Genomic DNA, 16,053 nt, shown 5'->3' with positions numbered 1-16,053 from the left:
TTCTAGGATTACAGGCCACGGTGTGTGGTATGCACCACCATCCCCAGAAGGGTCCCTGATTCTTTAAGCTCTCGGGGAGGCAAGTGGGATGGAGAAAGGGAGCAACAGCTTGCCTCTCTGTCCCTGAGCTTTCCTGGATGGATATGAGTTCGGAGAGAAACCCCCAGAAGCTGGGAAGAAGGCTGACTCTGAGCAGTGCCACGGGCATCTGTTCACAGCCAGCACAATAATGGATGCTAAAAGTGTTCCTAACATTTCAGTGTTGTGAATATGAACCTCACCATACTGGCCGTCCTTCCTCCTTCTCCTAGTCAGAAGCAGAGGCAGGGGCAAGGCCAGATTGTTCCCTCCTTCTACTATTATGCCAGCATTCAGGACACTACTGTGAGGCTCAGACTCACCTGAGCAGTAGGAGCAGGAGCATGTTGACAAATCACGAGTGGTCATAACCTCGGTCTTGGCTCAGTACCCACTGCCCACCCCAATGGGTCTCAACTCCCATTTTCCAGCCTCTCCATTGGTCACTCCCTCCTCCAATTCAGTCAAACTTGATCTGTGCCTGGGCTCACCCCACAGCGGCTGGTCTTCATGCTTTTGGATTTATTTACTCTGTATCTTATCTGGCATGACCTCTTCCGCCCATTCAATTTCTGCCTAGCAAAATCCAACCCATCCTGCAGGACGCATTCAAACACTGCCTCCTCCCCACAGACTCTCCATCCACAGGAGAATTAGGTCACCTTTGGAGGCACTGTGGTAACAAAGCACTTGGCATACACGCTGCCAGCCAGCCCACACCTGCACCTCAGGAGCAGGTACTGTCAGGATTGGTTTCCATTTATTGAAAAAGAATCAGAATGTTGGAAAAGACAAGGGATTTGTGGATTTGTCTGCAACACAAAGCCTAATCAGAAGCAGAGGTGGGGGCAAGGCCAGATTTCATTTCCTCAGAGTTCAAGATAGACTGTCCAGCTTCTGCATTCCCAGGGTACATGGCTTAGAACCGGTTATGTCACTTAGAATATACCCTCACCCTCTGACAAGTTTAGATATCATTCAGAAAATCCCTTGTGAGAAGGAACTCTGCCACTTTACAGAAGATATGTCTTAAAGGCTCACAGATGATCTAGCTCTGATAGGCTGGACTGGCCTCTCCCTCCTCCTCATGCCCAACTTCTAAGTCTAAAGACTGGACTTTGATACTCTGGCAGAAAGGTAGGAAAAGAATATTTAAGACAATAGCATGGGGGAAAGAAGTGCAGCTTGTCAGAGGTGATATGAAAAAACCCAGTGGATAATGATATTGAAAACCAAGCTTCTCATGAGCCAGGAAGAGACAGAGAGCAGACCCTGGTCACACCAGAGACACAAAAATAAATTCCAGATGGCTTAGTCTTTATTTGTCCAAAAATAGTATTTATTGAGCACCTACTGGATACCAGTGACCATTCTAGACATTAGGAATACAGTCATGAATGAAACAGGCCAAAGACCCTGCCCTCACAGAGCTTCCATTCTATAAGGGGGAGAAAGACACAAACAAACCAAGAAGAACAACCACAGAGGGATGAAGGCAAAACACACCAAATATGGTGTAAGTGCCACAGACAAAAACAGAGGATGGAAAGGGGAGGGGATGGACACGCGGGTTCCAATGAAAGATAAAGATGACAAACACAACTTTAAAACTATTATGGAAAATGACAAACAAGACATACAACATTGTAGAAAATTGATAAATGTAACCATAGAAAAAACAGTATTTATGTAAGAGATGCCACAAACAAATCTCACCTACTAGCAGATAATAAATAACACCACTCAAGTATTTTTTCAATAAATGATCCATGACAACAATACAGAGTGTTTGTACAATTTATCAGGAGGGGAGGTAAAGGATTGATTTTAAAACTCAGCGAAGCCTGAGCATTAGTTCACAGAAGCCTGACCAGCCAGCAGAGGACACCACTGCGTCTCCCAATCCACAGTGAACACGCACCAGGCTGACAAGGATTACACACTAAAGGCACTGGCTATGTGTGGCCCGTCTGTTCTTGTGGTTTTGTTTTAATCTAGAATACATAGAGAAGAAAGGCTGACCCAACTGTGTTCTTTGTGATACTTCTAAAAACTTCATAATACTTTACATAAAGTGTTAAGATTTTAAAATAAAGAAGTGACGATATTATGTGAACCACTAGACTTTGAAACAATAACATGTTCACTGGCTATAAAAAAAAAATCCTGCCTCAAGTTTTGAGCAGTATCTCCTTAAGATGAGGTGGAGAGCAGCCAGGAGATAAGAAACAGCCTCAGAAGTCCAGATGAAGGGTAAGAGCCAGAAGAGGGAAAGAGGGGAGAGGGTGACAAAGGATTTGAACACGAGTTGGGTTTGGCAGCAAGGTAAGTCAGGTTGATCCCATGCTAGCCTGGGTTACGAGACAGAGATCTGAGACACAGGATTGTGGAGGAAAAGCCTTGAGCAACAGAAGACCCAGATGTACGAAGGTCACCACTTAGTCTACAACCAGCATCAGGACAGAAGGGGAGGGCAGACCTCAGGAAACATGTAGAGGGCAACTCCCCATCCGATCCGCAGAACAAGGTCATCCTTTGGACTAACCTCAGCCCAAGAGAGGAGAAACTTCGGACAGACATAAGCACACCACAGTAGGAGAGAGATTCACCCAAGATCCACCCTCTCTGGGGTTCAGGGTTACTCCCTTAAGTCCTGTGGTTTTACCTTCTAAAACTGGGTAATGACTTGCTCCAGAAGAAATTACAGAGACTGGGTCCCTAGGGAGAGTACGGGTAAGTCACCACCCAGAATCACGAGGGGATGCACGACTTTTCCACTCTGACTTTGGTACTCCCTATAGGGTATGTGGAGGTCTGGCTTTAAATGGGCCACAGCCAAGTTCACAGCACCAAGATCCCTTTACAGGTACGGAGCCGACTCCTCTGCTTCCTTCCTGTCCTTGCCCCCATAAGCTGGAGTTGACAAGAGCACAGATACATAAAGACACGGCAAACACTGACAAGGCAGCGTCCACCCAACAAACACTTCCCCATAAAGAAACGTCAAAACAAGAGACTTGTAGAATGCCAAGGCCAGAGGGATACTCGCTCCACCACCCAGGTTTACTGGCTTATGGAGGCCCATACCACCCTTAACTCACACTGCTGCAGTACCGCCCGCTAGCTCCCAGCAACCCTTGCTACATTTTGCTGAAATAACAGCATGCTGGTGATTAACAAAGCCTCTACGAAGATAAATCACGCACATCACGCACGTCGCATGCCTTGCTTATCTCACTCCCGTACATTTTAGTCAGATGTATTTCTCTTTTCACTGGGCACTCCCACTTTTCCTGAAGTTGTTTGAACTGTGTCTATTCAGGCAAAATGCTCAGAGGGTTAGAAGCAAACCAAACTTTCCTTAAACGAGACGAGAGACATTATTGGACAATGACTGTAGACTGTCACTCAGAGAAGACACCTAGAGGGCCATCTCCAAATACGAGGGCCACCATATACAAAGTAAACCAAACTATGAGGACATTTGGCTGCATCAGCATTTTGGGGAGTGTGATCCAGCTCGGAGCGCCTCCTTCCCAGAGCGCTAGCGCGCTTCGCCTCTCTTCCCTTCTCCTCAGTGAGCATCTTCTGGGGATGTTCCACCCGGCAGTTTCTCAATTATTTTAATAGTCTTTTTCAGTGCAGTTCTTGCTTTGATGTCTAGGAACCCAAGTTTCAAAAACAAAATATCCCCGTGGATCTCAGAGTTCTTGGATGTGCAGTTTAAGGTTGTATGTGTAGAGGCTACTGTGTGAGAGTGCTCTCACAAGTGAGCACCCCAGGGGTTCCTCTGAATAGCATATCTTCCCTGTCTGCTCCAGGGATCAGCACAGATACACACCAACTCCTCCCTGCAGAGTGTACAAGTGTTCTTCTAATCACACCCAGTAAGACGCGTCCACCTCTGCCTCTACCATCTTATCATCTTCCAAAGAGCCGGAGACTAAACGTAGAGAAGAGCTCGTGCGACATGATCTGGGGACAGTTCAGTTGAGTGGGTTAGGGTCGGAGTTTCAGGGCGTGGCTTTTCCCTGACCCCCCCCCCAGGGACCTACTTACCAGTTATGGGGAGTACTGGGGGGTTCATGACATTTGCCCAAGCACCCTTTTATGTTGTGCATCTCAGCACATCAAACAACAATTTTAAAATGAATTGTGTGCCAGCAAATGGCTGAGCCAGTTACAATGGAAGGTTCTGGAGATAGAGAAATGAACTGTTCTACTCAAGAGCCCAGTGAGGGCTGTAGCTCAGTTAGCAGGGCTCTTGCCCAGCATGCATGAAACCCTGGATTCGATCCCCAGCACTACAGAAACTGGGCAAAGTGACGTACACATGTCATCCTAGAACTTGTGAGGTGGACGTAGGAGGATCCGAAGCTCAAGGCCACCCTTGGTTACATGGTGAGTTTGAGACCAGCCTGGATAACATGAGACCCTAGTCCCACTCAGAAACAAACAAAAACAAGCAACAAACAAAAACAATGAAGTATTTTGATGGCTAAGCTAGAGAGTAGCACACAGCATAGAAAAGAAGAGAGGTCAGTTTGGCTCCCAAGATTCCCACAGAGAAGAAGGCCAGCCCTGAGTATGGAGGAAGCTATCAACTGGATACTCTGATCACTTACCTCCACATTGTATCTGTACCACAGGAAACCATTTATTGAGAGCAGTAATATGAGTAGTAGCTAGTATTCATTAGGTATTTTCCATGTTGTTTCAATGAACATAATAAGTAAAATATAGATCGATAGATTGATAAAATCTCACATATATGTATATATATGTATATACACACACACTCACACATATATTCATTTAATTCTAGCCCACAAAACACTCTTAGGCAGACACTCTAATTCTATTTTTCAGAAAGGGAAATCAATAAAATTTCAAAGTTCCACAACTGGTAAACTCAGGTCTGCTTGATTCTACAGTTCTAGTGTACCAATGTCTTCTAGGCCACCCCTCACATATGAGCAAAAGGATCTCTGACTGCAGGAGGTGTGTGTGGACTTGGAGCCTGGGGGGCGTGCAGTTCAGAAGCGTGCTTTATAAGGACAGAAGAGAACTTGCTCTACCAACTGGTTAAAGAGCCAGAAACTTAGCACTTCATCCTCAGACAGGTTATTCCCCAAGGCCGTGGCACTGTCGCTCTGCAAAATGTCAGAGCTGATGAGCTGGGACTTCCAAAGTCATCTCATTGCAAACATGTCCTGCTTTGGTTTCCCTGTGGGAGGCAGGCCCTGCTAATAAAAGCATTACATTCTGTTGTTCGCTGACACGGGGCCGTGTAGCCATGTGTAAGGCAGAAAGGAACCCTTTAAACCAGTGGTTCTCAACCTGTGGGCTGTGACCCCTTTGGGGGCCGAATGACCTTTTCACAGGGGTTGCATATCAGATAGTCTGCATGTCAGATATTTACATTGAGATTCACAAAAGTAGCAAAATTACAGTTATGAAGTTGCAACAAAATAATTTTATAATTAGGGGTCACCACAACATGAGGAACTATATTAAAGGGTCACAGCATTGGGAAGGTTTAGAACCACTGCTTAAAACCAAGGCAAGGACAAGTCCATGCAAACAAAGGGAAAGGTCATACACTCCCAGGGGGAGCCTGTGTGTATACGCACAGATTCTCTAGTTTCTGTTTAACAGCTGACCTCACTCTCTATTGGCCTTTCAGGCAGGTCTACCCACAGCCCACAGCCCACAGCCAAGGCAGCAGCTCTGAATGTGGCTCAACACAAAACCATGCATTTATGTAATATACAGGATGAGTTCTCTCTCTCTCTCTCTCTCTCTCTCTCTCTCTCTCTCTCTCTCTCTCTCTCTCTCTCTCTTTCTCTCTCTCTCTCTCATTCTTGAACACAGTGTTGTCAATAATGCCGTGCTGCTGTGTCAAAATGCTAGACAAGCCTGTGAATCTGATGGATGCCCATCCCCTATGGGACACTGCTACACCGTGGACTCCAACAGTCTACTGCATTTTCAAGATGCAATGGAATGCCTCCAGGACCCAGAGCCAGGGCTAGCAGGAAGAGATGGACCAGTTTTTAAATTCCCTGCTCCTGGCCCTGGTTACCAGTCCCCAGGCTTTTCTTCTAAGATGCTGCCCTGCAATAGGTTCGCTGCCAGCTTGCCACTGGGTACAGGAGCTTCTAAAGGAGGCTGGCCAGACACTCTGATGACAAGAAACTATAGGAAAGCCAGTCTGCTGGGTACTAGACACACACACACACACACACACCCTTACACATACACATACATACTTACAGAATTCACACACCCATTCACACACTCACCCATACACACCCCCCATACAATTACATACACACCCCATGCAATCACATACAGAATTCATACATACATACAAACACACACACAAGAACCCAATACCCAATGTGCTCCCACCAGCATCTGCCAGCTTTGAAGGTTTTTCTAAAGCTCCCCAGGTGATTCTCTTGCCCAGCAGGTGGAGAAGCAGACAGGGGAATGTCACTTCTTTCTATCTTCCCACTTTAACCAAACAGCTCTGTTGGTGGCCAGGGAGATGCCTGGTGGATAAAGCTGTCACTGCACAAGTGCAGGGATCTGAGTTTGGATCCCCAGTCTCCCTGTAAAAAGCTCAGGTGGGTGTGGTGGCCACCCATAATCCTAATGGCTGGGAGGTGGAAACGGGATCCCGGGGCAAGCTGGCTAACTAGACTGGCTGTATCAGTGAGCTCAGACCCTGCCTTAGTAAATGCAGTGAAGAGCGATCAACAAAGACACGTGGTATCAACCTTGGCCTTCGACAGGTACACATGTGCTCACACACACAAGCACTCATACACACACAGACCAAGAAAACTTCACAAAAGAGGGTGAGAAGAAAAAGAAAAAGAAACGATGCTTAATAGTTAAACTGGAAGACAATCCTGGAACCCTGGCCTGGTTATCACACGGTACAGCGCTTACTGTTCTACACAGTGGAAGCCAAGTCTGCACTGGGTCAAAGACAGAAAAAGCTGGGACAAACACCTTTATTTTGATCAATGTTCTTAAAAGTGATGTTCTACTGAGGTGGGGAAAATACATTGCTTAACATAAAAGGTTTTTAGGAGACTTGGTAGCAGTAGCGACAGCTGGATTTGGGGGGCTGAGAAGCCCCTACTGACAGTTTCATCAAAGCCACTATCACCAAAATAGGACCCCCCCCCAAAATGGCAAGAGACATCACCAAGGAGTCAGCCTTGGGAAAGGTGAAGCTGTGGCAGAGACAAACCTTTGGGCTTCGAGGGAAGGAGGGAAAGGTCCCTGGCTGCACCCTAGGCTGGCCGGGACCAGCTCAAAGCTGTCCCTCCTGGTTACCAGGTGTTGACAGATTAAAAATACACATCTCCACTGAAGTGGGAATTCAGCATTCCTCGGTGACTAATTCAGGATGCAGTTTTCAAAACGAGGCCCAAGTGACTTGGGGTGATTGACTTGTGATGGTGTTGATTTTGTTACCATGAAGTGAAGTTCTCAGAAAAAGCCACACCTGCTTTAAAGAGTCTACAAGGCTGGGTGACTGATGGGAACTTGCTGATTGTGGACAGCAGGAATGTTGCAGATCCAGAGGCAAATTATCTCGGGCTGTTATTAATTGCCCACTGTGTCTGACCTAATATCTTTGTGACTGTCATGTGAACCCTTCTGAGGCAATAGGCCATTAGTGGTCAACCACCCAAAGCTAAGAGTGACATCAGATAGCATCTATGGCATATAACAGATTTCCCTGCCTGCTGATGCTCCTAACAATGTATTTTAAAAGTGCCTTGATTAGGACTTCCTTTTGTTCTGTAACTATAGAGACTTCACACATTGTCATTGGAACACAGCATTTGGAGGTGCCTGGCTCCAGAATAAACTGTCTCTCATCCCCTTTGAGGTGTGTGTGTGTGTGTGTGTGTGTGTGTGTGTGTGTGTGTGTAAGTACCCTCTCTATGTAAAGCAATGACAAAGCTGAGATCACAGTAACAGACACAGTCTAAAGTCTGTTCTTTAGAGACGGTTCTTTACCTAAGAACATGGTGGAGCTGGTGGGATGGCTCTGTGGATAAAGGCACTTGCTGTGTAAGCCAGTCCACCTGGGTTTGATCCCTGGAACCTGTGGAGAGAACCAACTCCATAGAGAAATCCTCTGACCTCTACATGTGTCTTGTGGTAAGTGTGTATGCATCTGTGTGCATGCACACACACACGTGTACACACACAAAGAAATAATAAAATAAAGAACATTGCCAGATGTTCTTTAACTCAGCAGATTTCCACCAAATATCCCTGCAGGCCACACGGAATCCTGGAGAAACACTAGCAAGCTCTGGGCTCGCCTCCTCACTTTGTAAGGGATGCATGCGATCTGGGGCTAAATACTGACTCAGAGCAGCTAGTGTCACTTTCCTCATCGAGAGCGCCACCCGGTGGCTCCGGCCTGGCCCTGCACCAGAACAACACTCCCCTGGTTCCACAAGACCCATTTCTAAGACCACAGTCAGCTCCAGCACCTCTCTGACCATATCCTCCCCAGTCTCCTACCTCCCCCTGAATTCCTACAATTCCCGGCTCTTTTCCAGCCTGGTAGCTCCTCTGGACATGCTCACTTGGCCACATTTCTAACTTCAAACAAGGTATCTTCATAAACACCCACGATAATTAAGGTTTTTTTAACTATTCTTTTTTTTCTGTAGGCGTGACCACAATGTGCTGGAAAAACTTGATTATTTTTACTTCCCAATGTAAAGATCTTAAATTCAGAATAGACTTTTAAAATCCTCCTTTCGCTGTTAAAACCCAGGAAGCCGGTAGATGGCGCTAGTGCCACTTACAGTGCTGTCCTGACAGTGCCAGCCTTTTCAAGCCCCTGACTTCCACACTCAGTATGAGAAGCTTGTGTGGGAAATGTGAACTAAAAGGCATGGATGCCAGTCTTTGCACACGGCCCTGTTTAAACACACACCACACAAATGCAGGGTCAGCCCGCTGTGCTCCAACCACTGCAGATTCAACCACCTGCAGATTAAAATTATTTGAAAAAGTAAAATTACATCTGTGCTGAGCATGTACAGATTTCTCCCTCATCTTTATTCTCTAAACAACATAGAAAAACAACAATCTACACTGTCTTTAGTAGTGTAAGTAATCTGAAAATGGTTTAAAGTACACAGAAGGGAGACTGGAGAGGCAGTTCAGCAGTTAAGAGCACTTCTGTTCTTCCAGAGGACCGCAGTGGCTCACAACCACATTTAACTCCAGCTCCGGGTGGGGGGGGGGGGGGGGGGGGAACCTGACGCCCTCTGCTGGCTGAAACCAGTAGTGAACTCATATTGGGCTGGCTGGCTGGCTCGCGCGCTCTCTCTCTCTCTCTCTCTCTCTCTCTCTCTCTCTCTCTCTCTCTCTCTCTCCAAGTAATTCTTTAAAAAAAATAAAATAAATCTTAAAAACAAAGAAACAAAAAACATAGGAGGATTAGGCCTGGAGTATACAAAGACTGTCCCAGCTATGTATGAGACTTGACTATCCAAAAATGTTGAAATCCTTAGAAGGTTCTAGAACAAAATGCCTCAGATGCTGAGAGCCAAGCGTATGTTTCCTTCCCTCCCTTTAATTAGGAGCATTCATTAGACTCTGGAAAGAGGACGAAAACACAGTATTCTGAATTTGTCTGAAAGGACCTTTAAAAAAAAAAGTCTCAGGCTAGAGAGATGGCTCAGTGATTAAGAGTGCTGAGTGCTCTTCTGAAGGTCCTGAGTTCAAATCCCAGCGCCCACATGGTGGTTCACAACCATCCGTAATGAGATCTGATGCCCTCTTCTGGAGTGTCTGAGGACAGCTATAGTGTACTTACATATAATAAGTACATAAATCTTAAATTTTAAAAAAAAGTCTCTGATTTTGTCGCCAGTCTCAACTCCTTTTAGATAGGGGTTTAACCGATCCAAAGCCCATCAATCTGGGGCTTACTCATAGCCTCTCTAATACTAGATATGAGCAGAGACCCCTGCTGCTAGGAAAGAGAATCACATATATTAAGGCACCCCTGCATGTGGGAAGCCCAGAGGCAGAGAAGATATGCCAAGGGTCACTGTGATGATGAGATGCTTTCCCTTGGAGGAGGTCCTCACCCACCACAGTTACTGATGGTGCTCCCCATGAATGCAGGCAGCTCCTCCTCAGCTTCTGCTGTCCCGCTCCCTTATATGCAAGCCATATAAGACCCAATACAGTGAGACCGGACTTCTCATTTGAAGACAAGATTTTATCTACTGTGAATGTTTATTCTACACCTAATAAAATAAAGTGTCCCACCCACCCTCATAGTTAGTTTCCCCGGCCTTACCCTTACTCCAACACCCCAGCATTTCCTAGACTGCTAAAGTAGATACGCTTTTAATTTCATCTGTTATGTGTGTAACTTATTGAAAGTAGATATATTTTAAATATTAACGATTAACGACAGTCAGAGCTGGGGAGACGCTCACTTGGTAATGTGCTTTTCTTACAAATATGATAATCAGAATTCGATCCCACAACCTATGGAAAAGGCTAGGTGTGGTGGTACAGGCTAGGTGTGGCAGTGCAGGCTAGGTGTGGCAGTACACAGTTTTAATCCCATTCCCAGGAAGTATAGAAATAAGGAACCCTGGGTTCCCAGTTACTTGGCCTAACTGTCAAGCCTCAGGCCAGTAAAAGGCCCTGTTTCCAAATATACAGTGGATGATACCTAAGGCAAAGAGGCTAAGGTTGTCTCCAGGCCTCCACACACATGCACACACACATGGAACATGCATGGACACATGCACACACACACAGGCATACACAAAATGGACACAGTATAAAGTAGTGATTAAACAAGGGAAAATAGCTTTGCCCCCACCCCCACCCCTGGCAACCGAACTTTTAATTCACCAGACTTTATTTTTCAAGCTAGAGAATTAGATCCTAGATATTTATAACCCCTTTACTACTGTTATTTCTCTCTCAGATTTTTCTATTTGATTTACATCTACCTTTTTTTTTTTAATTAAGAAACTAAGAAACATCTACAATGGCATGTGGCCAGCTGTGGATTTTACGCACACATGGGTTTCTACTGAGCATCACCAGAAAGGGAGGCAGAGCACACTAAGCCAAGGGAAATCATTCTTTGTCTTCTAAGAGAAGTAAATATCCAATCTACCTGCTTTTCTTCTCATTAAAAAAAACAAAACAAAACAGTAGAACAATAAGCTTCCCAGCAGACTAAATATATAACTTTTCACATTACGCACACAGTTAAGGAGAGGAAGGATGTAGAAGAGAGAAAAGATGGAGGAAACAAGAGTGAGAGACGAGAGGAGGGGGAGAGGGCACAGGAGCAGAGCATCATGGGAAGGACTGAAAGGGACAGAAGAGACAGGTGCGCCCAGAGAAAAGCACAGCGGCTGGTGCGGGAGATGAGAGCAGGTTTGGAAGGAAGCCTGGGCTGAGGTCACCTCCTGTCACCTTTTGTCCCCTAAGGCCGCCATGCTTGGAGAGTGTGCAAACTATGGATTACGCTTGACCAACACTCTGGTCTAGATAAAACCCTCCTTTGAGAGGAACAGTCATTGGTCCGCACAGCACACAAGGAATGTCTGTCCCTTTGGGCTGTGGTGATGGTGGCCTGGGCAAAGTCATGTGTGAGCTAACGTGGTGTCTTTCCCCAGGAGAGCGAGCTGTCCCGGGCCCAGGCTTCTCCAGAGCTTACCTCCTCAACCATCTGCTTGACCTTTTTCTGCTGGCAGTGCACCATGTCGTCCAGGTGTCTGATCCGCTCGCGGAGGCTGGCCGATGCTTCCTCCAGCTGCTGGTACCTGAGGAAGAAAAGAGAGCTCGGAGCCCTGACTCAGGACAGCCGGACCTAGAAAGAGCACTGTCCTTCAGGTCCCTCTGTATAATGACAGGTCTGTACTTTCCAGGGGCAGAATGAGAAGGGTTTTCTCTACTGACAAGTATGAGAGGCTTTCTGCTTTGGGTTAACACAGACAGGAACCTGCAGTCAGTGACCTTAATTAGGGGGACAGAGAAGGAGAATCTAAGAGCACAGGAAGCCCCCGAAATCAAGGGTGGAATCCAGAAGAGCCTGCCCACGTCACTGCTGTGCTCCTCACTGACTGAACAATCAAGGCATACACGGAGAACCCTTCACCCCACACCCAGGAACATTTCTGAGCTTTTTGAAAGAGACATTATTCTGTCTTTGCTTAGTTCAAACTAAGCAGAGGAGCGGGCAGATAGCTGTGTTCTGTGTGTCACGAGAGCCGAACACTGGAAGAAAATGTTGAGTGTCCTTGTCGCATTTCCAAGCAACACCAGGTCCCTCGTGAATAGAAATAGAAACCCAAAATAGAAACTAGTAAAGACCCCAACAACTTTGAAAACTCTCAAGTCACAGGAGAAGGGCCAGCGAGATGGCTCAGCAGGAGAGGGTGCTTGCTGCCAAGCATGGTGATCTGAGTTTGATTCCCCACATGACCTATATGCTGAAAAGAAAGACTTAATTCCTGAAAGTTGTCGTCTGACCTCCACACTCATGCCAAGGAACATCTGTAACACATGTACACACCTGCACAATAAATAAATAAATATTTTAAATTGAGGAAAACAGATTTTTTTCCCCAGCACATACTATGTAGCAGGCAGTAGGTCACAGTTCCCACACAATGTGAATCAAAGGGATGGACATCTGGACAACATAACTATTCCTCACTTAAAAAAAGTTTCCGCCAGATCTTGGTGGCACACGCCTTTAATTCCAGCACTTGGGAGGCAGAGGCAGGCACATTTCTGAGTTCGAGGCCAGCCTGGTCTACAGAGTAAGTTACATGACAGAGAAACCCTGTCATGAAAAAGAAAGAAATGAGGAAAGGAAGGGAAGGAGGGAGGGAGGGAGAGAAGGAGAGGGAGAAGGAAGGGGAGGGGGAGGAGAAGAGAGAGGGAGAGAGGAAGAGGGAGGGAGGGAGAGAGAGATTCCATCTCACAGGAGGCAAAGGACCTCAGGGTCAGGTGACTTGCCCAAGGGCTCCAATCAGCCCAGCCTTGCTTTCCTTCCTCTCTGCCTTTTGATTTCTAGAAAATCGTGTTGATTTAGAAAACCATTTTAGAAAATCATGATTTCTAGAAAACCGCATATGACCCCTGTAATTTCCATCCAGGGTCTCACAAGCTCATGACCAAAGGGCAATGCAAGGCATAGAGACAAGCAACACTTTTAGGTTAGTTTCCAGGACAAACAGTCTCAGTCACAGCTGAGGAGTTATCTCATTAAGAAGGTGCGTCCTGTGCACGCAGCGTTATGAGAACGTACGGATGGACTTCTGTGCTCGTGGCCACCCTTTGATGTGTCCGCTGAACTCACAGCCAGCGGTGAGACATGGCCGCAAGCTCCGGAAAGAACTGGAGCCACACTGGGTGCTCTCGGCCAATGCCACACTCATATAGGTTTGTCCTAAGCGAGGACCATGTAAATGAAAACACAAGACTCAAATGAGCTATCAGAAGCAGTGCACACTGCGTTGGAGAGATGGCTCAGTGGGTAAGAAGACTTATTAGGCAAGCACGAAGACCTGAGTTCAAATCCCCAACACCCATGTAAAAACTTAGGCATAGCTGTGGACGTTGGGGGAAGGGAGACAAAGATGGCTGGGCTTTGCTCGCTGCCAGCCTGGTTCCAGGTTCTGCAAGAGACCCTGGATCAAGAGAATGAGGTAGAAAGTGATGAGAGAAGGACACCAGACATCTTCCAAGAACACACACACACGTGCACCAGTGCATGTGTATGCACACAAACACACATACATACATGCACACAAAACCAATGTGCATATCTGCCTCTGAGCTGCTCTAGGTCCACGGCCAGTTTGTCTCACCTGTTCTTGTCAGAATCTGCCATCTCCCCTGACATTTCTGTCTCATGCTCAAGGAGCTGGAGCTGGAGTTGATGCCGTTCCTAAAACAGACATAATCAATAGATCCAGATGGAGCTAGACAGAAGACAAACACCAGGCACACCCAGCTGTATACCACTCCCTGTTTTTTTTTTGTTTTTTTTAAATTTTTTTTATTTGATATAATTTATTTACATTTCAAATGATTTCCCCTTTTCTAGCCCCCCCCACTCCCCGAAAGTCCCGTAAGCCCCCTTCTCTTCCCCTGTCCTCCCACCCACCCCTTCCCACTTCCCCGTTCTGGTTTTGTCGAATACTGCTTCACTGAGTCTTTCCAGAACCAGGGGCCACTCCTCCTTTCTTCTTGTACACTCCCTGGTTTTACACATCCACTAGGCCAGAGCTCAAAACTCAAAGGGGCCCAATGCATAGGCATTTAAAAAAAAAAAAGCACTCTAGTCAAATCACATGAATGCCAGCCCAGGATCACATGTCTTATGAAAACGTATAGTTCTAAATAATGATAATCTATGTTGCAAATCAGCAGCCTATGTCATTGTGAATCCTGATTGTTTTCAAAACCATCTAGCAAAGAGGCTCTGAAATTCTGGTAATGGCTTTGGACCAACCCAGGTGTGTTTACCCAGGAATTCACTTATAAAACACAAATGCTGGAAACTCATTTATAAAACATATATGCTGGATAATCACTTATAAAACATATATGCTGGCCATAATGGACAGCACAATGGTTCCCCCAACACAAAGAAGTCCAGGTCCTAGTCCCTCATAAACACACCATCTCACACAGAAAGGGGAACTGTGAGAACATGGTTCATGATCTATCTGTATGGTCTCATGGGTCAGGCTGGAGGAAGCAGTGGAGCTAACGTTGGGGAGCTAAGACGATGTCACATGGCTGACTCTGACACCAAAGCAGTACAGGTAGCTCCCAGGAGCTAGAAACGGCAAGGAAATGGACTTTCTTTTCAAACTTCCAAGAACCCTGCCCACATCTTGACTCTGGGACTTCTCACCTCCAGAAGTGAAAACAATAAATTCACGTTACTGAAAGCTACTTTTCTGCAATTTATTTCAGTAGCAATAAGAAACATATGTGTGTCAAGCTATAGGCTTCATACACTTTGCCGAATATATAAATGTGTGTGTGTGTGTGTGTAAATTTAAGTTTAATTTAACATTTATTTAACTTATTATCATTTAAGAGAACTGTTAATGAAAGTACAGAGCCTGTCATCACTGAAATCTCACTAGACACACATTATAGATATTAATATAGCAAAATCCCTTAGAAAACATTTTTAGAGCCCTGCCAGCTATGGTGGGTCCAGAGGCATGAAGTCCTGGGTCACCAGGCCGGGAGCAGGTGGGGAGCTGTCAGAGCCCACCCTCAGATCTATCTGAAGCCCAGACAGGACCTCGCTCTATCATTAGGTTGGAGGTTTCCAGGATGCAGGGCCTGGCACTGGGTGACCTTGTGTCAGTGGTGGGTCAGTGAAGCACAGTGAAGCTAGAGAGATGTTTCGCAGAAACTAGGCTCCGCTTTGGTCCTACCTAGAAGTCAGCTGTCAGCTGCTCGATGTCACCGTGCTCTCTTCCTCTCCTTCCTTCCTATCTTTTCTCTCCCCCCCCCCTTCCTGTGCCATTTCTGTCCCTGCCTGTAGACTGGCTTGCCAACTCTGTAAGCCCCCGCCCCATTGTCAGCCTGTTTACCACACACTGGAGTCTGCCTCCACACCTCATTCAGGTGACAGATGTGTCATACAAAAGTCAACCTGCCCCAGACACCTGCCCCAGAAACACGAGGGGCGGGGTGCTGATGGAGCCTCCGAACACATTGCCTCATTGGGTTAAATAAAGAGCACATCTGGGGGCGCCTACAAAGCTAGCTGATGCAATATTAATTTGCAGAAAGAATGTTACATGTGACGTCTTTTAAACGTATCGAAACAATCGGGATGGGCTTGGCCTGATAGGTGTGTGGCTAGCACTGCAGAGACAAACAGCAAATAGTTACCAGGGG

General features: G+C 46.3%; 1 protein-coding gene across 2 annotated transcripts in view; it reads right to left on the bottom strand.

Moving 5' to 3' along the window:
- The window catches only part of Myzap (myocardial zonula adherens protein), an 81,442-nt gene that overhangs the window by 24,785 nt on the left and 40,604 nt on the right, over window positions 1-16,053 (bottom strand). Inside the window, exons 9-11 of one of the 2 annotated variants that reach the window (XM_052187860.1) lie at window positions 13,992-14,071; window positions 11,831-11,936; window positions 1,425-4,053 (exon numbers count right to left, since the gene is read on the bottom strand). In XM_052187860.1, the coding sequence (XP_052043820.1) occupies window positions 4,000-4,053; window positions 11,831-11,936; window positions 13,992-14,071 (240 nt within the window). In that variant the 3' untranslated portion in view covers window positions 1,425-3,999. Of the gene's footprint in view, window positions 1-1,424; window positions 4,054-11,830; window positions 11,937-13,991; window positions 14,072-16,053 lie in introns of those variants that run through there. The other variant, XM_052187859.1, reaches the window with a different exon arrangement.

The sequence above is a fragment of the Apodemus sylvaticus genome, chromosome 7 (genome assembly GCF_947179515.1).
Source record: "Apodemus sylvaticus chromosome 7, mApoSyl1.1, whole genome shotgun sequence".
Taxonomy (NCBI): domain Eukaryota; kingdom Metazoa; phylum Chordata; class Mammalia; order Rodentia; family Muridae; genus Apodemus; species Apodemus sylvaticus.
This window is presented reverse-complemented; position numbering and strand designations above follow the sequence as displayed.